This window comes from Acinonyx jubatus, chromosome A3, assembly GCF_027475565.1.
Source record: "Acinonyx jubatus isolate Ajub_Pintada_27869175 chromosome A3, VMU_Ajub_asm_v1.0, whole genome shotgun sequence".
Lineage (NCBI taxonomy): Eukaryota > Metazoa > Chordata > Mammalia > Carnivora > Felidae > Acinonyx > Acinonyx jubatus.
Window position 1 is genome coordinate 27,326,299 of NC_069388.1, and position 24,016 is coordinate 27,350,314.

The following is a 24,016-nucleotide window of genomic DNA, read 5'->3' on the forward strand; positions in this document are numbered from 1 at the left end:
TGGGTGGGTGGTGGGGACATTTACGATCTACTCTCCTAGTGACTTTCAACTATACAGCCCAGTGTTGTTAACTATAGTCACCCTGCTATAACATTGCATCCCCAGAACGTATCCGTCTTATAACTGTTAAGTCTGTACCCTTTGACCGACAGATCCTCATTCCCCCTGCCCCCACCAGCCCCAGCAACCGCCAGTCTACTCTCAGTTTCTGGGAGTTCAGTTTTTGTAGATTCCACGTGTAAGGGGGATCAGACAGTATCTGTCTTTCTCTGTCTGGCTTATTTCACTTAGCATAACGCCCTCAAGGCCCATCCGTGTTGCTACACAGGGCAAGATTTGCTTTGCTTAAAGGCTGAATAAATGTTCCATCATGTAGGGGCGCCTGGGTGGCTCAGTCAGTTAAGCATCTGACTTCGGCTTAGGTCACGATCTCGTGGTTCGTGGGTTCGAGCCCCACATCCGGCTCTGTGCTGACAAGGCAGAGCCTGCTTGGGATTCTTTCTCTCTCCCTCTCCCCTGTCGCACTCTGTCTCTCTCAAAATCAATAAATAAACTTAAGAAATATTCCATTGGGTGCACCTAATACATTTTCTTTATTGATTCATGTGTCGATGGACACTGAGGTTGTTTCCATGTCTTAGCTATTGTGAATGATGCTGCCATGAACATGGAGGTGCAGATATCTCTTTGATATAATTATTTTATTTCCTTAAGATATATACCCAGAAGTGGGAAAGCTGGATCTTAGGGTACTTCTATTTTTATTTTTTTTAATGTTTTTTATTTATTTTTGAGAGCGCATGATTTGGGGAGGGGCAGAGAGAGAGGGAGACACAGAATCTGAAGCAGGCTCCAGGCTCCGAGCTGTCCGCACAGAGCCCGACGCGGGGCTCGAACTCACGGACCTTGAGGTCGTGACCTGAGCAGAAGTCGGACGCTTAACCGACTGAGCCACCCAGGCGCCCTGGTATTTGTTTTTAACTTTTGGGGGAACTCCCACAGTGTCTTCCACAGTGGCTGTATCACAGGCCAACACAGCCCTCCGTGCCTTCATAACCTCGGCCTCTAAGGTCCCTCCCTCCACAAGCTGCCCCTGGGATTTCCAGGCTGCCCTCCCTGTGAGTTCTGGAATGCAGGCTGAAGCCTCGCACCCCATGGCTTTTGCCAGTGCACTTTCCTCTGGCTGGAAGGCATCCTCCTTCTTTTTTTTTTTAAATTTTTAAAAATTTACATCCAAGTTAGTTAACATCAAGTGCCACAATGATTTCAGGAGTTGATTCCCCGGTGCCCCTTACCCATTTAACCCATCCCCCTTCTCACAACCCCTCCCGTAACCCTCAGTTTGTTCTCCAGATTTACGAGTCTCTTCTGTTTTGGCCCCCTCCCTGTTTTTATATTATTTTTGCTTCCCTTCCCTTGTGTTCATCTGTTCTGTGTCTTAAAGTCCTCCTATGAGTGAAGCCATATATTTATCTTCCTCTGACTAATTTGGCTTAGCATAATACCCTCTAGTTCCATCCATGTAGTTGCAAATGGCAAGATTTCATTCTTTTTGATTGCCGAGTAATACTCCATTGTAGATATACATATATATATCACATCTTTATCCATTCATCCATCAATGGACATTTGGCTCTTTCCATACTTTGGCTATTGTTGATAGTGTGCTATAAACATGGGAAGGCATCCTCATTCTCGCTTTGCCCCCTTCCCTCCAACCTCCTGGAGATACCAGCTCAGGGGCATCTTCTGGGAAGCAGACCTGCCGCCAACCCCAGGCCGAACCCAGAGCCCTGAGCTCATTCTTCAGGGAACTTACCTGGATGGACCACAGAGATGTCGGGTGACTCCATCAGCCTCGAGGTTTAAGCTCCTGGAGGGCGGGGGCAGAAGGGCCGTCCAGGATCCTTCAGAGGTGTTCTCAGAAAGTGGGAACTTTGGGTTTTTTTTTAATGGTTTTTATTTTATCTTTGAGAGACAGCGTGCATGAGCAGGGGAGGGGCAGAGAGGGATGGGGGACAGAGGATCCGAAGCGCACTCCTCACTGACAGCAGCGAGCCCGATGCGGGCTCAAAATCAGGAGTTGTGAGATCGTGACCTGAGCGGAAGTCGGACGCTTAACTGACTGAGCCACCCAGGTGCTCAGAAAGTGGGAGCTTCTAGTGGCATTTATTGAGTGCTTGCTGTTTGCGGGTGCGGCGCTAAGCACGTGCACTTATCGGCTCACCCTGGTTGAGAGATGTTCTCATTGTCCCATCGTACAGAGGAGACTGTGGGAGCTGACTCACGCACCTTCACTTAAAGGCTGCTAATGTCAGAAGACCTCCAAGAACGGTGGGTGAAAGCAAAACCATGGGGGGGGGGGGTCAGATGGAGGTGCCTTTTCCAAATGCCAGATCACTTACCCCCTCACCTAGTCCCAGACAGAACGCACTAGCGTGGCTAACTCCGTAGTCTACGCATTCTTCTGCATCTCCTTTCTGTGTGCGGAATTAATCTTGGACTGTCTTTCCGCATCAGCACGGAGAGATCCTATCCTTGCTCATTATCCATTCCAACATCCCTTCTGGGAGGCAACAATTGAAAACAACCCGAATGCCCTTGTAAGGGCAAATACAAATAATTGTCCCTCGTGCCAAAGAGGGAGACACCGCCTCTCCCTTTCCTTAGAGCATTTACTCTAGAAAACTTGTAATTCTTTCCCTGCTCCTTTTAGGTGTACTCAAGTCTTTGAAAAAGCTGAATAAGCCTCTAGTCAGTTTTGCCACCCAGGATCACTTTTCTTACGGATGGGAGAGCATATCCAGAAGGTCAGTGTCCCATCACCCAGTGTCTGTGGGAGGGTAGGAACCTAACATCAGCGTTGGGCTCCAGGTTGCAAAAAGTTGCCTCTTGTAAAGATAGAAATTAAAAAAAAAATTTTTTTTAATGTTCATTTTTTGAGAGGGGGGGGGGGTAGGGGCAGAGAGAGAGGGAGACACAGAATCCGAAGCAGGCTCCAGGCTCCGAGCTGTCAGCACAGAGCCCGACGCGGGGCTCAAACTCACAAACTGTGAGATCGTGACCTGAGCCGAAGTCGGACGCTCAACCGACTGAGCCACCCAGGTGCCCCAAGATAGGAATTCCTTTCTCCTGCAGATAAAGACAGCTAGCCCAATTGCCAGGTGAATTCAGGAAAAATTGTGACAAACGGGGCCATCTAGTATCCTTCCTTGAGGACTAGTTATCGTCTGAGAACATGGAGGTCGTAGGCTCGTATCTGCTGGAGGTCATAAAAGGGTGGGGTTCCTGCCTTTGCAATCTCTTCAGCGGATTGTCTGATGTGCGCCACAGTCTGGTTTAATGCTTATTCAGTAATATAACTGTTTTCTTTCTCTGCCGCTTTTGTGGAGAGCTTTTCTGATTGGTGGGAGATTTTTAAATTAAAAAAAAAATTCCAATTTTAGGGAGAGAGAGCGAGAGAGCGTGCATGGGTGGGAGAGAGGGGCAGAGAGAGAGAGAGAGAGAGAGAGAGAGAATCTCAAGCAGGCTCCACACTCAGCATGGAGCCTAATGGTGGCACTCGATTCCACGACCCTGGGATCATGACCTGAACTGAAATCAAGAGTCAGATCCTCAACCAACTGGGCCACCCAGGCATCGCAGTGGGAGATTTTGTTTTAAATGTTGTCTCCAGTACCTTCAAATGTCTTTCTACGGAGGACTGGTTGAATAAATTTGGTACCCCCACACGACGGGATATGATGTGGTCGTAGGAAAGAACCAGAACCTTCTCTCCATTTTCATCGTTGAGTGAAAGGTACAAGGTACACAGTAGTTTAGCACTTTTTCTGTAAAAAGAGTCTGTATTTGCATTTGCATAATCTCTGTAAGAGTGAAAAAGAAAATAAAGTGCGTGCGTGTGTGCGTTGAGGGGAACCGGGGCAGATGAAGGAGAGGAGAGATGGGATTTTTTTGCTGAACATCATATTATATTTTCTGACTTTTGAAACATGCGACTGTATTATCTATTCAAAATAAATTAAAAGGAGGGCCGGTGGCAAGCAAGCAAACCACTGAAGAAAAGAAGTCCCAGGACTGGACATTCTCTAAGCCTTTGATTCTGTTCGTTTCTGAGCTTAGCCTTGACCTTAGAACTGAAAACTGATTATATTGATTTTAGAGGGCTGATCTTAGTTTAAAAGCAGGGAATGTCTCTCTAAAAAAAGAAAAAAGAAAACAAAATAATAATCGGGTAGCTGATGCACTCCTCCCCAGCTGAGAGAGCTGCTTCCCAGGGTTCTCGGGTCCAGTTCTCAGCCTTGGTGGCTGGGGGAGGGGAGGGGACTCACTTGAGAGGTTTGGCATAGCCCCCCCCCCCCCCCCCCATCTCTCTGCCTCCCAGAAGGTCCCTTGCTTTCCAAGAAGCCGGACTTCTTGAGACAGGAGCGGTGAGGGGAAGGGGTGTGTGGGGGCACAGTGTCCATCCACATTGGGAACTGGGGAGTCAAGATGCCCCAAGATCCCACCATTAGCCAGGGGTCCTGTTACAAGCTCCTCTGTGAGAATAATAGGAAAAAGGATACCGGGCAGGGGTCGTCTCTCAACCCTCCTGGCCACTTCTCCGTTGTGTTGATGTGCACTTAACTTCCCTTGGGCATCAGGTCAGGAAATGGCCAATGGTGGGTGCTTCTTCCCTTTATCCTTGTGCTCAGCCTGTGAGGTAGGTGCTATTTATCATGGTCCCCATTTTAGGAAACTGAGGCACAGAGAAATAAGTGACGTCACACCGCTTGTGAGGGCTGGCTCGCCCTCTCTGCGGTTCCCCTTCGGACACCCCTGAGCCTGCCTCCGGCCGGGTGCTGCAAATCCGCCGTCGCTCAAGAGCCCGCGGAAGTTCTGAAACGGAACTTGGGGCACCGCGACCCAGCACTGGGGGCAGGGCTGTGCTTTGCATTTCCAGGCCCCGTGGGAGGCCCGTGGCTTTCTCCCCCGCTCCGGAGCGGAGTCTGCGTGGATGTGTAGGGACTCGGGCTCTGCCCCCCGGCTCCCTGCCACTTGCCCTGTGGCCTGGGCTGCGTGCCTTGCCCAGGTTTCCAGTGTTAGCAACGGGAGCGGGTCAGGGTCATGTAACGGACCGCGCCAGGGGTCCTAGGTGGGGCACTGCAGGCTGCAGAAGTCGGCGGACGAGAAGAGCCTGAACACGTTGACCAGCGGGAACATGAGCACAGCCCCGAGGAGGGAGCCCAGCTGCACCGCCGCCCCACACCACAAGAGGGCGCTGCGGCTGCGGTCGCGCAGGATCACGCCCAGCATCACCTTGACGTAGCTCAGGCAGCCAATGAACAGCACCCAGGAGGCCACCTGTGGGTACAGGGCAGGGGAGATGCAGAGTGAAGGGGGCTTTGGGGGTGAGCCCCAGGGGAGAAGGGTGCTTGTAGGGCGACCTAGCGGGCCTAAGGGAACCCCAGGGAATAACCTCCGAGTTGAGTAGAGCCTTTGGGGGCGACCCTCTAGGGCTAAGGGGGCCCCCTGAGTTGACACACATGCCCAGGGCAAAGGAGAACCCAATAGCCTTTATGTCCCCCCATAACCAAGTCAAGGGCGTCTGGGAGAAGGCCACTGCCGACAGACGCATGGCCGTCCACATGGCGGGAAGGGTGCCGCATTCAGGGGAGAGGCTGGATTGTCACCTTGGACCAGCCACCTCACCTTCCTAAGCCTCTGTTTCCAAATGAGAAGCATCCCTCCCCTGCCCAACCCCACCTGGGGCTTCCTCGGGGAGCAGGCCCAAAGCCTTTGGTCAGTGGAAAGGGCCTTGGCTAGGTGAGGTGGGGGGGGGGGGGGGAGCAGCTCCACAGGCCAGGTACTTACAATGAGGACTTCTCCACCCCAGTGGCCCTGCATGAGGGGGCAGGGGCTCATCACGGCCATGGCCATGTTGTAGGCCCCGAAGCCAGTCCCGAGCACTGTGAGGACGCCCAGGAATGGCAGAGACCTAGGGCAGAGTAGGGGAGAAGGACGGAAGAGATGGCAAGCCTGACCCCTGCCGCCTCCACCCCTGGGGGGGGGGGGGGAGGGGGAGGGTCAGCGTCTCCAGGGTTAGAGGTCAGATCCACGTGGAAACTTCCAGGCCACCTGGCTCAAGTGGGTCAGTGAGGTTCCTGAGGGGCAAGACTGGCCTAAGTCACCCTGAACGTTAACAGCAGGGGGAACAGAACAGATCCGGTGCTACAGGGACCTGATTCGGATCCCATGTCCCACTTGAGCTGTAAGACTGGTCTCTGAGCCCGTCTCCTCCCCTAGGAGGTGAGTGTGGCAGGCCTGTGGGGGCCTGTGGGGCAGAGTGTGCCGGGCCTGGCCCTGGGCCCCGCCCGGTATTTTATCTGCTGTCATTTCCTCCTGCAACATTCCCAACCTCGGCCAGGAAGCCGGGGCCGACTAGAAGGTGGCTTTGATCACAGCACTGGCACAGCAGGGGGTGTTGTGAGACCTCAGCTGACCCCTTCCCTTCCGGCTTCATCTGCCCTGGTCTACAACGTGAGGTTGGCCTGATCTAGAGGCCCTGGTGGCCTTCCAGGTAGGCTCCGGGTGTGACAACTGAGGACACCGTCCTCCGTTTGAGGTCGTCACCCCTGCGACCTCCCTGCCTACGCTCTTCACGACACCAACACCCGTCTGTGGTCCTGAGTGCGAGCGGAGGGTCTGCCCCTGCCTCTGAGGACACTTTCTGCTGGAAGATTCTTGGAGCCCCTGGCTTTCAGATTCGGTATTTCTAACATTCTGGGTGTCTCTCATCCCGCAGATCTGTGGCTTCTGCTTCATCAGAAATCTCCAGTCTCCCGCCACAGTTGTAAGCCCTAAGGGAGGACACTCAGCTCTCTGGCAATCTGACCTTTTCTGTCGCTATTCCCATTCTCCCTTCTTCCTGGGCGGAGGGAGGTGGGTGTGAGCAGGTCGGAGAGGGCCGCCAGGATGGGCGGGGCGGCGTGGTGGTGGGAGGTTGTGGGGCCCTGACGTTCCCTGACTCCAAAGCCTGTGTCTCCTACCGGCGTCTGAACCCCCCACGGTGGGTTGCTTGACTAAATTTGGCAATCTCAGGCCCCAATCTAGACTGGCTTAATCTGCATTTTATCAATCTGCCTAGCCATTCTTCCAGAACTGCAGCTGTAAAGGAGCCAGCAGGAGCTGGAGGCAGGAGAACAGGGCTGAAATCCTGGGAATTAGACCCTTTCTCTGAGCCCCGGGGCTTCTATTTGTACATGGGAACCTCAGCTCCCGCCTGCCCATTCCTTCTCAAGGGCCAATGTCAAGGCAAGTCAGCACTTACATTGGACCTGCCACGTGCAGGCACTGCTCTAAAATCTTTACAAGGTTAGCTTGTCTTATGCTCCCGGCCACCGTAGGAGGTAGAACTATTATCACCCCCATTTTCCAGATAAGTACCCTTGAGGCACAGGGAAGCGGAGTGACTTATCCAGGATCACAGAAGCTAGGACGTGACGGAGTTGGGATCTGAACCCAGGCAGTCAAGCCCTAGAAACCGTGTTCTTAGCCACTACACGTATAGGTGGGGTTTGGAATCCTGACTTCTGGAACGAAATCTGCCCCAACAAGAGTTCCCCAGGGCCAGGTGGGACGGACCTGTGAGGCAGGAACATGGAGAGGAAGCAGGCAAGAGGGTTGGCCATGGAGCTGAGGGTGGCGGACAGGTGGTAGGCGATGGGGCCGTAGGACAGGCAGGAATAGGTCTGCACAGAGGGCAGCACGCCGTTGGTGAGCGCGTTTACAAAGGCCACCAGGATGTAGATGAAGGTCAGGTGGGCGGGGTGGTGGGGGGCCGTTTTCTCCTCTGGATGCCCCTGGGCCTTGCTGTTGTCCCTTGGCCCTGGGGGGCCCGGGTCCTCCCCTTCCCGTGGCCGGATGGAGTGGAGGGTGACCTGGGAGGTGAGGAGGTCTTCTATGGAAGATTCCCTGGGTCTGGGCTGCCGCTGGAGGACAAAGAAGGCGGCCAGGCAGCAGGCCATCATGAAGGAGAGGAGGAGGAAGAAGACCAAAGGCGAGAAGTTGGCCGGCAGGTGGCGACTTTCCAGATGGACCGCGGCATGTGCCGTCCCGGCAAGGTCGGACGCAGAAGTGCTGTTAGCTCCCTGGGGAAAGACACAACAAGGCTCAGCCGGATCCGCGGGGGATGTCAGGGCACAGGTAACAACAATGTTAATAATAATGTACAATACATAGCATGCGTTGTTAATAAGGGATGAATGACATAACACATAACTCCTAAGGTAATGATAAGAAATGCTCACGTGGTCTGACGGCTCCCTGGGGACCAGCCCTTTGCCTGGGTCAGAACGGTCTGTCTAACCCGAGGGCCATAGGGAGTGCGGGACAAAACCAGTCCACGTGAATCCACTTGATTCTGACTTAGGAGCTCCACCTTTTCCCACGCTACCGCCTGCCAAGGGCTGACAGCCACAGATGTGTTCTGAGCAGGGGCAGCGTCACCCAAAGTCGCCCTGTGGGAAGGTGGCCTGGTGTGGCCCAATCCCTCTCTCGCATTTTCTTTTAAAGCTTTTAAGTCCTCTCCAGGCCCAGCGTGGGGCTCGAACTCACAACCCGGAGACCAGGAGTCGCGTGCCCTACCGACTGAGCCCGCCTGGCGCCCCACAGCCAAATCGCTTTTCAAGAGATAACCTATGGACATCTAGATTTACGCGTGGGACACTTCAAACGTTTAAATGTCTTCAACCAAGTCCAACAGTCAAAGTCAAACGCTTGCAGGATACGGCCGCCTGGGGCCACTGGTCTGCGCCCGGTGATGAACTGCTGTGGTTTGGGCAACACCGGGTGCCGTGTGAGGTGTCTAAGACCCAGGGGGAAGCAAAGTCTGACATGCGAAACAACACGAAGCCGTGGCTAAGGCCTACGGTTCTTGGCCCTGGCCGTACCTTAGCATCACCCGGGGAATTTTGAGGAAATACACGTTCACAGTCCCGATTTTGCAAGCTGGAAACGCAAAACGCTCTGAAAGTGAGCTCCCCCGGGGCAGGTGATGCGAGAGCGCAGCCGGGTCAAGGACAGCGGTCTGCCCAGCATCTAGGAAGCACGAGCCCCCCGCGCGGCCCGGTCTGTGACCAGTCACAGAGCGCGGCCATGGGAAATGTCGGGTACCTGGGGGAAGACAGTCTTCCTGGTGGTCTCGGCGCTTGGGGTGGTTTCTAACGGCTTAGTGACATTGACACAGGTAGTGAGACCCGAGCCCTGGGCAAGAGCCACCAGCGCAGGCAGGAGGCCGCTGAGCCCTTCGCCCACGAAGAAGGTGGTGAGGTAGTGGGCGGGCAGCCGGCTCATGAAGGGCAGGAAGGTGACCGACGAGGTGCAGTCCACCAGGGCCAGGAAGAAGGTGAGGACCATGAAGGCGATGCTGTGGGGGCCGTCCAGCACCCAGGGAGTGACATTCCAGAGGAAGGCGAAGAGGGTACAGGTGACGGTGCCCACGCCCAGCACGGTAAAGATGATGGGCACCTCCGAGAGGCAGCCAGGCTGGAAGTGATGGAGCAGGGTGACCAGGAGGGGGCCGATGTTGGCCAGCTGGATGATCACCGTGAGGTAGGAGGGGAGATACCACCCCTCGGGCAGCTCCGTCACCAGCAGGGGCAGCTCGACCCAGAGCCCGTTGATGGCCACCCAGGAGCCCAGCCCGAAGGTGCAGACCAGCAGGTGTATCAGGAGGGGCATGGCGATGTCCGCCCCGTGCCGAACGAAGCCGCCACCTCCCGGATCGGCCTGCGGCGGGGCTGCCGGAGAAAAACATCAGGTGAGCGAGGCGTCAGGGTCGCCATCGGTGACGAGACAGTGCCGTGGAGCCCAGGTGTTTCCTGATCTTTCCCCTTCTCCTGAACAAGTTGGCTCTTCGTGATAGGAAGTCGGACGCATTCTTTGATGGCTAACCTTTCCAGAGGGGAAAGCCTCCCTAACAGTGGCTCGTCATTCCAGAGACCGCCAGAGAGAAGTTTGACACATTGAATCGCACAGCTATTGCATCAAAGCAAGCAAACAACAAACCAAGCACCCTCTTCAAAGAAAAAGGAAAGAAAAGAAAAAGAGAGAAGAAAAAAAAAGGGAATCGAGGACAGTGACCGTCCTGACTTCATCTTTGGAATGAGATGCAAATATGTTAATGAGTTACTGCGTCTTAAACAGTGCCTGGGGCCCAGTAAGGGCATAGGCACCATTTTGGAGAGAAATGGTGACTGGGCCAGTCACCTCCTTTTGCGGATGGGCAGGGTCCGGGGAGGTGGGATTTGGAGCTCGTCCCCTGCAGCACTTGGCCTCCTAACCCCCATGGGAACCCAGGCCTGATCCCTCAGTCCCTCCCTCTTCACATGTCAGTCTTTCTTGTTCTTCTAGAAGGGGCAGAAGCGTCTCTGTGGCCATGCCTCACCCGGGGAAATTCCCCACACCTCAGCGGCTCCTTTCCGGGTTCCCACACACAGATCTGACTCTCGGGCCCCAGATGAACTCTCTTCTTCCTTCCTCCACTGAGGGAAGCCAATCCTGGAGCAGAGGGCAGTCCGACCTGCTTTCCGTCTCACCCCACCACCTCCTTTCTGGAGGCCTGAGGCAGGTGGCTTAAGTTCTGGCCTCTCACCTGTTGAGGCCAGCCTAACAGCCTGGAACAGGCCTGGCTCGAGGCAAGCCGAGAGGACCCACGGAGACAAGCTCCAGGCAGCTGTCGCCTGGAGAGGACCTCTCTCACAGGTCTGTTGTGCCCAGCTTCTCGGCCGCTCACTCCCACCTGAGACCAGAATGTGGTCCAGGACGGGCAGGATCTCACTGCGACAAAGCTGCCCTACACCAACTCAGGCAGAATTCTGTCTACGATCGGTGAACCGATATGGAAGGACAAACAGGGAGAGGTTGCATGATACTCCAAGGCAAATGGCTGCTGCCTCCCATGAGTCCCTCTTCCTTTCTTCTTTTGTTGTTCCAGAGACCAGATTTTCGGTTGGGCAAACAGCCACCAAGCTACAAGAGTACAGGGGCGCCTGGGTGGCTCAGTGGGTTGAGCGTCTGACTTCGGCTCAGGTCATGATCTCACGGTTCGTGGGTTCGAGCCCCGCGTCGGGCTCGTGGGTTCGAGCCCCGCGTCGGGCTCTGTGCTGACAGCTCGGAGCCTGGAGCCTGCTTCGGATTCTGTGTCTCCCTCTCTCTCTGCCCCTCCCCTGCTCACACTCTGTCTCTCTCTCAAAAATAAATAAACGTTAGAAATTAAAAAACAAAAAGCTACAAGAGTAGCCTCCCTTGCAGTGGTGCATGGCCATCTAATTGAGGCCAGACCGATGAGGCTGTGAGGACTTTGAGAAGTCTCCTTAAAGATGAGGGGGTGTACCTTCCCTCTCTTCCTCCATCCTGCTGTCTGGAATTCGGGTGTGATGCCCAGAACTCCAGCAGCCGTTTTGCGCCAAGAGGGATGGTGTGGGGGCTAGAGGGAGACTAGACTTCAAGACTTTGTGGCACAAAGCTGCAGAACCAGTCCTGTTCTGCCTGCCACTGAACTATTTTGTTTGTTCAGTGTTGTTTACATTGTAAGTAAGCTTTCATGTTGTTTAAGCTACTCACATTATATATAGCAAAACACTGGCCAAGCGGACAGACATAGATGTTCAAGGATATATCAGACTGGTTATAGTAGCCAGATACTAACATTTATCTCCTTTATTCTGAGTGTCCCAACTCAGAAGCTCAGGTCTTGCCCTAACGGGGATTTGATCAAAAACCAAAACCAAACATTAGTTGTTGAAATACACCTTAAAGAGGCATTGACAAGTTACGAGTAAACTCGGGAGCAAACATCTTCCAGAGAAATGCAAAGAGATGGATGAGTGGAGGGAGAAAGAGAGAGAGAGAGAGAGAGAAAACAAAGAGCCTCAATATGGGATTTGATGCCAAGGGTATAAATTAAGCCGCTGAGTCATTTCATATTGATAGGTACCGCACTCCATAGCGGAGTCAAAACAGTAGCAAACGTCTGTATCCTGAGTAACATTCCCCCAGAGTCTCAGACACGCCGGGAGAAACGGACAGAAACAGTCAACGGTCGACGGTGCGGTGTTGATTCAGTGCTCTAGGCCTTGACCGCAGAAGGTAGTGTAAAATAAACAAAGGATATAGGGGAGGCAATAAACGATATTTCTAATAAAGAGGAAGAAGTCAATAATTAAAGGGAGGAGGTGGATTTGCTAAAGAAAGATGGTTACTTGTATCCTCTGAAAAGCTATTAAAATAACGAGAGTTCAGCAAGCTGTCCAGCTACACGTTCATTCACGCCTGTGGTTTTCCTGCACAGAACCAGTCAGAAAACCTAACTTGCTACGGTACTCCTTTGGGAAAAAGAAATAAAGCTGGATCTCTTTCTTACTTCCTATTCCCGACGCCTGAAAAAGGAATTCCAGCCGGATCAAATATTTAAATAGTTTTTAAATGAAAAGTAGAGTATTAAGTGTAAAATCACAAAATTCTATTCCTGAAATCATCATTGTACTGTATGTTTAACTAACTTGGCTTTAAAGAAAAAAATGTGTTAAAAAAAAAAAAAAAGAATAAAGAACCCCAAAGAAAATATAGGCAGAGGGAACAGCTTGTGCAAATGCCCTGGGGCAGGAATGAGCCTGGGCCAGTGCGGCTGGAGCAGTGGGCTTGATGGGGAGATGAGAGCAGATAGGCAGGTAAGGAGCCTGAATTTCATTCATGTGCACTAGGTTCTATGCACTGAAAGACTGAATCCCTACACCCCAGAGCCGAGTTCTCTGGGTTCTGTAATTTGAGGGAAGTGATTTGGTCCCACAAGTCTCTTCTCTTGGCTAGAGAGCAGTTATGATGGTGGAATGGCCCAGCCTAACCCATCTCCTGCGTGGCTCTCCTGCCCTGGCCTACTTTCAGCACATACCGAGTGCCACATGCTCCTGGACCTGGGAGACACTGATGGGGGATGTGGCCATCAGTGAAATGGGTCAGGGGCAGAGTGGGGGAGGATGTCCTAGGCAGAGGGAACTGCACGTGCAAAGGCCCTGGGGTGGGGCCTCACCTGTCAGGTCCCAGAAACAGCTCTTGGTGTTGGGAGAACCAGGAGGCCAGTGTGGGAGGAGATGGGCAGGTCACACAGGGCCCTGGAGGCAAGAGTTTAGGTGTTTTCTCTGAGCCCAAGTCTCCCTTCCTGGGCAGAGGGAGGACCGGCTGTAATTTCGTTTTACCATAATCACGCTGGCTGTTGTGAAGAGAGTAATGTGGGGCCGGGGCAGGCGTAGGAACGAGACCTGCCAAATAGGTTAATTATCAGGAAGCTGGTGGAGGAATCCAGGCAAAAAGAGACAGTAATGATAATAGTAACGAGAACTGTAACAACAGCCATCATCTACTGGCCAAGCGCTTTACACACACTCTCCATCAAATCCTCTCCACAATCCCGAGGTAGGCAGGACGATCACCCCCACTTCATAAACGAGTTAACCGTGGCTCAGAAGAGCGAAGTAATGTGCCCGGGGTCACCTAGCAGGTCAGCTGGGAGCTGGGGTTTGAACCCAGGCGCGTCTGACCGTCACGGCCTGAGCAGAGCCCCGGAGGCAGGGGGATCGTGAAGATGTGGCAGGGGCCACACTGAGCAGGATCCCTTTCCACTCACCCCCGGGCCTCCCCACCGCGTGGGCCGGGCCGGGGAGAAACGGGGTGCCGGCCTGGGAGAAACTGAGACAGACTCCAAGGCCTAGATACTTCCTGGGGCCCCATCAGCAACTGTGGGAGAACAGAACCCCAAGGCTTTGAATGAGACTCTTCAGGCTCAGTCCACTCCATGACACGTGGGCACACAGGTACAGAAGCCAGGACAGCACCCCCCCCCGGCCCCCCCCGAAGAGGTCTCTTTCCTTCAAAGTTTTGCAGCGGAAGCTGAGAGTCCTAGGCCCAGGGGGGTGCAGGGGGTGGGGGGGGGGCAGTGTACCCTCAGTGTGTGGCTGGGCCACCCTCTGCCCCACCAGGAGGGAAAGGCCCTGTCCGACCTTGACCATCGGGAGGCTCCGGTCCCGAACCCTCCCCGGCTCTCTGCTTTGTGTCCTCCTCAGTTCAGTTGCGACGATTTATCTGTGTCTTATCTTTTGAGTGCCGACCTCTCCCACTGTAGTATAATCTTTGTGTGAGCAGGGCCCTGTCTCTCTCCCAGTGCCAAGGTGGCCACCTAGTTTGCCAAGGGCTGGGTCGACAGCCTGCCTCAGCCATGCGGGTTGAGTCGACCTGGCTGGCCTGGGCCATGCCAGCTGGCAGTGTGGGCACAGTCTACACCCGCTCCTGGACAAGGGTCTGAGTCAGTGTTGTCCCAGAGTCCTCGGTGACCCCCGCCTGGGGCCCGGCCCGCCCTCATGAGAGAGGTGGGGGGCTTGTCCGGGCTGGAGCAGGATGGCTTTGAGTTGAGAGGGCAGAGCAGGGAGAGAAAGAACCAAAGCTAGAAGCCAAAATGGGCAGAGAGACAGAGAGACGGAGAGACGGAGAGACAGAGGCGGGGCAAAAGGAGGAGGTGGGGCGGAGAGGGCAGGGGGCGGGAGGGGAGGCGATGGAAGTAGGGGAGTAGCAGGGTGTGCTGGAACCCTGGCCTGGCTCAGCCACCGCCCTCACCCCCTCACTCACGTCCACATGTATCAAGGGGCCTTCTCCACCTCTCATCATCTTGGAGTCCCTGGGCCTTCTCCAACTCAATGTTCCCATCTCACAGATGCGGGGAAACCGAGGCCCAGAGAGGAGGCGGTGCTTGCCCACACCGTGTTCCCCCCCCCCCCATCCCCCCCATCTCAGGTTGTGGTGGGCCTCCGGGCCTGTGCTCACCCGCTGTGTGTCCTCAGGCCAGCTGCTCACCCTCTCTGGGGCCTGGTTTCTCCATCTAAGAAAGGGGGCGGGGATGGGCCTGTTCTGCGGGTCTTGGCTGACAGGGAGGAAGGGAGGAGATAATGGGAGCCCAGCAGGCCTGCTGGCAGAGACTTCCAGCTCCCTTCCTCCTCCTCCTCCTCCTCCTCAGGGCCTCCCACGAGGCTGACCTTGGTCAAGCAGCCTCCCCTCCGTGCTCATCCCAACCCCCAGCCCTCCTGCCAGGCTGGTGAGGCTCCAGCGCAACCTGGCAGGAATGGCCGTCTAGACTTCCCCAGCGGCGTGTTCATGCAGCCGGGCAGAGGTCGGTGGGGGGGCCCAGTCTTTTGGCCCGGGGAGGAGGGGGCTGGAGTCCACCGGGCGTCCCAGCTGGGCTCCCGGCTCCGACGGACCGCAGAGGGAGAGGCCCTTCGTCCCTCCTATCCCTCTGGCCTCCAACCCAGGAGTCTGAAACTGGGGGGGGGGGGGGAAGCTACAGGCCACTGGCTGTCCCCCAGATAAGTGCCCCCCCCCCCCCCCCCGCTCAGGGCCCCGTGTCAGCCGGCCCTCGGTAGAGGCAGCTGTGCCCTCAGAGGCCCGAGCCGCCCAGTTTCTGCCGGCTTACCTGCAGGTCCCGGTCCCAAGTGACTCTGCCTGGGAGGGGCGGAGGCGGCCGGGTTAGTATTAACCTGCCCCGCCCAGCCCAGCGGAGGGGGAGGGGCGGGGGGCGGGGGGCGGGGCTGTCGGCTGCACCAAGAGCCTACTGTGTGTCTGGAGCCCGGCCCCGCCACCCCGATCCCGAAGATCCCGATGACCCCGCGGGCGCAGCAAAAGGCCCACATTCTCGGGCGCTTACCGCCATCCACATTTTATGAGGGTTGACCCCGAGAAGGCAGAAGACCTGCCCAGGCTGCCTCTGGCCTTGCCCCAGGGCCACCGTAATTCCTGTCACTCCAGGGGCAGGGCTCCCTGGAGCCCAAACTCCTGGTGCGAATAGTGGAGTTTAAGCAAATCACTTGGAAAGTGGGGGTGTTAACAGCGCCCTCCTCATGGGGCAGAAATCCTGACAGGCAGTGTGTGCCAGGCACCGAGCTTGACATGAATCCGTGTATCTACTCTTCACAGCCTTTGGGGGGGGGGGGGGGGCTACTATCGCAATCCCACTTTACAGATGAGGAAACAGAGGCCCCGAGAAGTCAAGAGCCGCGGCAAAATAACGACCGACAAATAACCGCTCTGCCATTTTGCAGTCGTTCATATCTGATGAAACCTTTCAGGGATCCTAGGTCGCGGGCAGGCAATGCTTTTATTTCCTACTTTACAGGTGGGGAAGCTGAGGCTCCAAAGAGGTTCAGCGACTGGCTCAAGGTGTCCTGGCTGGTAAGCGTGAGGTCATATTCGAACCCAACTCACACGGCCGGTGGCTGGAGTGGGGGGTGGGGCCGGGTGGGGTGGGGAACGTATCGCCCAGGGCTTGGGGCTTGTACATTTGTTCATTGCCTGTTGACTTCTGCTGGGAATTCTGACCTGCTTTCTGCCGTGTTCTCGGAGACATTCAATTGCTCAACAGAGCAATCACTCTCCAGGCAAAAGCTTGGGAGGAGAGGTGAGCAGACCCCCTCCCTCTCGGCTGGCAGGGGCTAAGGAACCATTTGGGTTTTTGGGTTTCGAGGACACAAGAATGTGCTTCCTGGGAGGCCTCTACCGGGACGCTGCTCCTGTCCCCTCCTCTGATGCTCCTTTCTGACTCCAACCATCCTCCCTTCAGTTGGATCCGCATCCCTGCTGGTGTGGTTTCACTTCCTGCCACCTCACCGGGGCTTCTTAGGGTATTTTTGTTTTCCATTTAAAAATATCTTCAGGGGCACCTGGGTGGCTCAGTCGGTTTAAGCGTCCGACTTCCGCTCAGATCACGATCTCGCGGTCTGTGAGTTCGAGCCCCGCCTCGGGCTCTGGGCTGCCGGCTCAGAGCCTGGAGCCTGCTTCAGATTCTGTGTCTCCCTCTCTCTCTGCCCCTCCCCCGCTTGTGCTCTGTCTCTCAAAAATAAATAAGTGTAAAAAAAATTTTTTTTAATGTCTATATTATCAACCCTCAAGGACTCCCCTCTTGCTCGCTAAATTAAGAAAAATGCCTAAGCCTCACATTTCTGTCCCTTCTCAGCTGGGACCAATAAACCTTGACAATTTTATCCTTGTTCTTTCTTATATGTAGCCAGAACTGCTTACCATTCTCTAAGTATTTATAGTACATCGAAGCCACCAAAATTTCCATATGAATTCTTCTATTAGAATACCCTTTCTGTCCCATCTCTGGCACAATCCTATCTGTAATTTCAAAGCCAACCTCAAATGTTACCTCCTCCAAAGAAACCTTTCCAGATATCTGTTTCTAATATAACCACTATACATTGGGAGCTTAATAAATGTTTGTTGCATATGTAGCCAGGGCACGGGGGTGCAAAACAGATCCGGTTCTGCCACACGGGCTGTTGATAAAATCCAGAGGCAGAGAGACGAGTAGAGGTGAAACAAGAAAGGAATTGATTTCAGCAAGGCCAACACCGGAAAGACAGAGGACGAATGTGTCAGAGACAGTTTCCAAAGTGCCGAAAATACTTCCAGGTCTGTATGAGGAAGGTGCGGGGACAAAGGGGGTGGGTCCCTGCAGGTGGGCAGTGAAGGTCAAATCGCTCCTCCTCCTGCTAGCTCAGGGTGTCCTTGTGGCTGGAGGGGACAGTTTCTGTTCCCAGCAGGGGATGCTCTGCCCACCTGGCAGAGACCAGCTGGAAAGAACCCTAGTGAAAAGTCTGAGGTCAGGACGGAGACAACTGAAGCCCCTCTTTCACGTGCACGAATGGATGAACCCCAACCAAAATATTCTCCCTTTCCTTGTCATCTCCAGATATTTTTACAGCCTCGGTTGTTTAATTAAGACTGTTATTGGGGCGCCTGGGTGGCTCGGTCAGTTTAGCATCCGACTTCAGCTCAGGTCATGATCTCGTGGTTTGTGAGATCGAGCCCGGGGTCGGGCTCTGTGCTGACGGCTCAGAGCCTGGCTCCTGCTTCGGATTCTGTGTCTTCCAATCTCTCTCTGCCCCTCCCCCACGCATGCGTGCACGCGCTCTCCCTCTCTCTCAAAAATAAACAAACTTAAAAAAAAAAAAAAGACTTACTATTATCGGGGCATCTGGGTGGCTCAGTCAGTTGTGCTTCCGACTTCGGCTCAGGTCACGATCTCACGGTTGGTGAGTTCGACCCCCTGTTGGGCTCTGTGCTGACAGTGTGGAGCCTACTTGAGATTCTGTCTCTCCTTCTCTGCCCCTCCCCACTCTCTTCCTCTCAAAATAAATACGTAAACTTAAAAAAAAAAAAAAAAAGACTGGTAGTATCTTTTGTGGGAGCAATTTTAGGTTTACGGGAAAACGTCCCACCCGCATTCTTTACAGAGTGGGGCATACGGCCGACTGCTTTCTGAGGCTTGCCTTTTCTACCAAGTATCTCAGAGATCTTGCTATAGCCTGCACATCCAGACCCTCATTCAGTGGCTTCAGTCACTGAGCAACTTTTATTAAGTGCCAGTGAAACCGGCGCTTTCCAATAAAGTCTCCGCTTCTGATCTGAAAACAAGGCTAAGTTATTGTCCTGCGTTCAGAGTAGCTAGAGGGAAGCGAACTGTAACCCAAAGCCTGTTTCTTTCCACAACAGACTGCCTGCTTCTAAAGGGCAATTAGCCTAGGGAATATACCATGGGGCCTTGTCACCGTCTCTCATAGATGAACTCTTTCCGATGCGCAACTCACAAGACATTTGTGTAAGTGGCTTTCCACGCGCTGAGCGGCCCGCGACCTAAGGAGCGTCCTGATGGACTGCGCCTGCGCGGATCAACAACGCCCTCAACTTTACCTCCCCCTTTGTGGCTTCCAATCACATTGGTGCATGCTCTCCCTAAAATCCGGGAAAGCCTCAAGACCCCTTTTTCAGGGTCAGGCAGATTTGAGATCCCACCCCCACCCCCATCTCCCCGTTAGGTGGCCTTGCAAATTAAAATCTTCTTCACTGCAAACCCGGTCTCCGTGTTCGGCTTGGGGACCCACGGGGCCCTCGTTCCCTCATTCGGTTACACCAACAATGTCAGGCACTGGGAGAGATGCTTGGGACATAAAACTGAACAGAGGAGACAGACGAAGCCCTGGTCTTTGGAGAGCTGACCTTCTAGTGAAGCGAAGGGACGTTACATGTAGGAAGTGAGGACATTAGTTAGTTAGTCCGTTGGAAAAAAAAGAGGGCGAGGGGAACCCGGAGTGGCAAATGCGGGCAGGCTTCGGAGTGGGGGCAGCCAGCAGAGGCACCCTGAGGGGGACAGAATCCCAGGCTGGGGAAGGACAGGCCTACAGGTGTTCCATTACCCGACCGCCCCAGGACAACTTTGGCCCACCCCCGTTGCTGGACCCCTGCCGTTTGCTGCGGCCGCAAACACTGGCAATACCTGCAGAATCCGCTCCCAGCAGTGAACTACAACGTGCTCAGAGAGAGATCGTCCAGTTCATTGCCTTCCAAAGGCTCTGCAAGAGGACCACGAGTTTCCCACAAAGAGCTGCCCTCCGGGGCTCGTCAAACGTGTACATTCTTCTGGGAGGTCACAAGGGCGCTCACATTCCACGAGGAGCCTTTCCAGAGCGGAGATCAGCTAATCCGCCACCGGGCCCCCAGGGCAGGCGCGGGAAGGTTCACGCCTAGGTGGTGGGTGGGCAGGGCTTCCAGAACCGGTTCGTGGGGTGAATGGATGAGGGGGTTGGAGGCGCCGCTGCAGTTACCCACGGGGGCCACCAGAGGGCGCAGGGTGCTACAACCTCCGAAGAGGAACCTTCCTGGGGCATCTGAGGAATTAGGACCTTCTCTCTGGGGGGTGCGCGGGGCGTACGTGCCGGGGAGGTGGAAGGAAGGAGAGTGGGGGGAAAGGAGACGTAGGCTTCCAGGGGATTAGAGAGAGGAGCTTCTGAGAGTGCCTCTAAAGCAATCTGCTGTCTATAAGGGCCAGTCGCGTGGCGCAGCCCCATCAGAGTGAATACGATCTCTTATCTGTGAATTGAATTCAAGAGCCCAGAACAGAGCGGAGAAAAAAGCCACAGGATAAATACGGTATGATTCCATCTGTGGAAAAATTTTTTTCCACAAATAAATGCTACATATTCATTAGGGGTGTGTGTGTGTGTGTGTGTGTGTGTGTGGTGTTTATCACATATACATCCATAGGAAAAAATCTAGAAGGATGAATTTCAAATTGGCAGAATGGTTGCCTTTGGAATGGTGTGTGTGTGGAGGGGGTCAGGGAATGGGAAGGGTGATGGGGGGTGATCAAAGAGGAGTTTAGCTTTAACTGAAATATTTTAACTTTCTAGGGGTCTAAACCCTATTAGTTGTGTAACCTAACATTAAAAAATTACTTTAAAAAAAGAAAAATGAAGAAAAAGAACTGAAAGAAACCTCGAATGCCATTTTGTGTTGCATTAATAGAGGTCTTACCTGCAGCTCAAGGGAGGTGACGGCCTCCTCTGTTCTCAGAGCACATCTGGGACCTCTTTTCTCTCTCCTCGGCTCTGTCCTGTGTGAAGAACAGGGAGCACCCAAGAGGAGGAAATTGTGGTGGCATCTGAATGGGGACACATAGGTGAGCGTGCCCTTTACTCAAGCCGGAGTAACTGGGCTGGGAGAGGTACGTGTGACAGATGCTTTCTTGGTAACAGATTTCTGGAAGGTGCTCAGGGCAGGATTCCAGGAGTGAAGGATGGTGGAAATTCCAGCCCGGGGGGAGTAGAGAGTTCCTATCCAGTAAGTAGGGACGGCATGAGCTAATCTGGGGACTTGGGGAGTGCCTCGACCTGGAATGTCTTCAAGCCAAGGCAGCATGATGATTCCTAGGAACTAGGAATACCGAGGATGGCCTCCCAGCATCCTGTGGGAGGGTATGGGGGAGTCCCTGAAAGACGCCTTCAGTTCTGGAAAAGATAGCTGGGAGGCCAGAAGGAGTGGGCGGGCTGAGATTCTTTCTCCCTTTATTTGCTTTTTCTCTTTCAGTAACTGCTGATTGAGATCGGCTCTGTTCCCTGCGCTGGGGATACCGCAAGGAGCATGGTCTCTAAAATGGAGGTGCTGGGGCGCCTGGGTGGCACAGTCGGTTAAGCGTCGGACTTCAGCCAGGTCACGATCTCACGGTCCGGGAGTTCGAGCCCCGCGTCGGGCTCTGGGCTGATGGCTCGGAGCCTGGAGCCTGTTTCCGATTCTGTGTCTCCCTCTCTCTCTGCCCCTCCCCCGTTCATGCTCTGTCTCTCTCTGTCCCAAAAATAAATAAACGTTGAAAAAAAAAATTAAAAAAAAATAAATAAAATAAAATGGAGGTGCTATCTTCTCTCCCAACTCCTTTTTTCTCCCACACGGCACATACTGATCCCTTAGCAGATCCGGAATCGGGCCTCTCTGTACCCCTCCACTGCCACCGCCCCCATCCAGCCCCGTCGTGTCCTGCGTGGCTGTCGCAGTATCTCTTCGCTGGCACTCTCCACTCCAGCCACACTGGTCTTCTTGCCAACCCTTCAGGTGGCAAACCTATTCCCTGCCTCAGGGCCTTTGCACTTGCCCTCTTTCCCCAGGTAGCCCCATGGCCCCTCCCTCACTTTATTCAGGTGTCTGCTCAATCTCACCCTTCAGAGGTGACCCTAAATTAGAATTGTCTGGTCACCACCACTCTCTAGCTCCTCGTGCCTCGATAGCTTTGCTAACTGTGCCCTTGATGGTGTGTTATGTGTTCGTTGACTCATCTTGCTTTGTGTCTGTTTCCCACCAGTGTCAGCTCAGCAGTGGGGGGGGTGGGGGGGGGGAGGGACTGTGTCTGTTTTGTTCACAGTGGAGGTCCTGGTGCCTAATTTGTGCCTGGCATGTGGAAGGAACTTGGAAGATATTTGTTCACTGGCTGAATGGAAGGGGAGGTCTTGAGAGCACTTCGCTGTTTGGGGGTGAGTGAGAGGGACAGGCTGACAGGGACATTGAGGTTCCTGCTTGAACAGGGAGAGAGGATCCCCTGGCCCCGAGCTGGGGAGACTGGGGCCGTACTGATGCAGGGGGCACAGCTAGGGACGGGAGAGCCCTCTCCACAGGGGCTGGAGGCTCCCGGCCTGCACTGACTTCCTCACACAGGGACCTCACGCTGCCGGGGACGCGTCCCCTGCCCTCTGCCTCTGACCCTGACTTACTGAGGGCCAGACATCAGCTTCTGACTCTTTTGGTGCACTGGGCCTCCTCCTCTGCCCTCTTCCTTCTGTAGGATTATATGTCTTGGGTCCTTAAGAAGAGTACAGGTCCCCAAAGCAGGGGACCCAGGTCAGGCCTGGGCCTCAGTTTCCCAGCCAGTCCAATGGGGTAGATGGTGCAAGAGAGCAGGTGCCTAGGCCCAGATCGAAAGGGTGAGATGGGGCTGCGTCCTTCTGTCCATTCCCCAGTCCAGACACTGGCAGACTGGTCTGGCCTCTCGGGGCTCGGGGACAGCGAAGCCGTTGGCCTCCTGCCTGGCCCGCAACCTGAGAGTCGGTGTCCTGGGGAAGGGGCGCAGAGCCCCCAGTGGCCGAATCCATGAGAACACCAGACGCAGCACTGGGGCAGAGACTCAGGGTGTCCCAGGGGAAGGGGCCCCACATGGGGAGGGACTGCCCAGGGGCCCACACACAGACCTGGTTTTCCCAGTCCAGAATGTTCTCGTTCACAGCTGTGGCCACACCCAGGGTCTGCCCTCGTGTTTTTCTTTCAGTGGTTTACGCTGAACTACGTCGAGTAATTTTAGACACACAGAAAAACAGAGGATAACATTATGAACTATATATCCGACATCCAGAGGAACTCTGGCATTTTCCATAATGCTTCCTCCATTTCTTTTCGAGGTGGTTTAATGTGAATTATAGAGATCATGAATCATCACCTCTAACACTTTAGTCTGCATCTCTAAAAAAAGAAGGCCACTTCCTTGTATAACAAAGGAGCGTGGTTTCACTCCAAAATATTAATATTTCTCTCAAAGGGCTGGTAGGGAGGCATGGGGCCGGACAGGAGAGTGGCCCCTTCCCAAGGCTCCAGAAGATTCCAGGGAAGAAACTGGTATTCCCACACTGGTGCAGTGGGAAGAGCGCTGGACAGGGAGCCCGGACGGTGTGGGCCTGTCCTCGCTCTGATTTGGGTCTCTTGTGTTTCTGTCCGTAAAACGGGGTAAGTAGTAATGCCACGACAGGGCCACTGCTTCGCTCCCCACCACCCCACGACCCCTCCAGGGCCTGTGTGACCTCTGTGACCCGGCTTCCCACCTCCAATCTCTTTCTGTCCTCCTCCTGTTTTCTGGTGAGTTCCCCACTGCTCACTCTTTGGGTTTCAACCCAGAGGCCGTCTCCTCCTAGAAGCCTGCCCTGACCCCCGGCTTGGGTTCAGGGCCCCTCATCGGGACCTCACAGATGACTCAGAACAGTGACCCCTGTGGCTTCTCAGTCTCCCCCACCAGCCGTGGGCCTGGAAAGCTGAGGCAATTTGTCTTGTTCACCACAGTGTCCCCAGCCCCTACGTCAGTGCCTGGCCCGCACCGTAACTTTGTCGAGTGAACAAATGGTTATTGTCACATTTTCCGCTCCAATCTGTCTGCCTCTTTCGGGGGGCCTCGGTGGGGGCGTTCGGTCCTTCCTTCCTCTCCTTCCCACCCCCCTCCCTTGGCTCACAAATATTTATGGAGCCCCTACTATGTGCCAGGCGGTGTTCTAGGCATGGGAGATACAGGCCAGGCCCCCTGCCCTTGTGGAACCGAGGCGAGCAAAACCAAGAAAACAAATACATAAAATAATCTCAGGTGTTGCGCACGGCGAGTGAGGCAAACCAGAGCTGTTGGAGGGGTGTTCGAGGGCCCGGCTGTGAAGGTACCATGTCTCAGAGCCGGAGGCGTGGGTGACGAGGAGCTGGCCGGGGAAGCACTGGGGGACGTCCCAGTGCCGGTTCCTTTGCCCAACCTCTCCCCGCTTTTCCTCCTATAAGCGAGATCACCCACGGTCTTTCTCTGTCTGAATTACTTCACTTAGCCAAATGCCCTTCTGGTTCATCCCTGTTGTCACACATGGCGGGC

The 24,016-nt window shown here is 54.5% G+C and overlaps 1 protein-coding gene and 1 non-coding gene across 4 annotated transcripts in view; one reads left to right on the top strand and one right to left on the bottom strand.

Annotated features, from left to right (window-relative positions):
- LOC106985980 (uncharacterized) overlaps window positions 1-19,847 on the top strand; it is a 105,465-nt gene extending 85,618 nt beyond the window's left edge. Inside the window, exons 4-5 of the transcript XR_008289159.1 lie at window positions 16,196-16,251; window positions 18,577-19,847. This is a non-coding gene — a transcript (uncharacterized LOC106985980). The remainder of the gene's footprint in view (window positions 1-16,195; window positions 16,252-18,576) is intronic.
- Window positions 1,720-19,555, bottom strand: SLC52A3 (solute carrier family 52 member 3). Of its 3 annotated transcripts, XM_027069755.2 has the most exons (6): window positions 15,497-15,553; window positions 14,854-14,950; window positions 9,154-9,779; window positions 7,624-8,129; window positions 5,854-5,977; window positions 1,721-5,343 (listed from the first exon to the last, which is right to left on the bottom strand). In XM_027069755.2, exons 3-6 carry the CDS (start codon window positions 9,718-9,720, stop codon window positions 5,131-5,133), a joined length of 1,410 nt encoding a protein of 469 aa, XP_026925556.1. In that variant the 5' UTR covers window positions 9,721-9,779; window positions 14,854-14,950; window positions 15,497-15,553; the 3' UTR covers window positions 1,721-5,130. The 3 variants fall into 3 exon arrangements, with proteins under 3 accessions (XP_053056108.1, XP_053056107.1, XP_026925556.1); XM_053200133.1 differs by lacking the exons at window positions 14,854-14,950; window positions 15,497-15,553 and adding an exon at window positions 19,358-19,555 and having other exon boundaries at window positions 1,720-5,343; XM_053200132.1 differs by lacking the exon at window positions 14,854-14,950 and having other exon boundaries at window positions 1,720-5,343; window positions 15,497-15,589.
- Window positions 19,848-24,016: the final 4,169 nt, after the last annotated feature.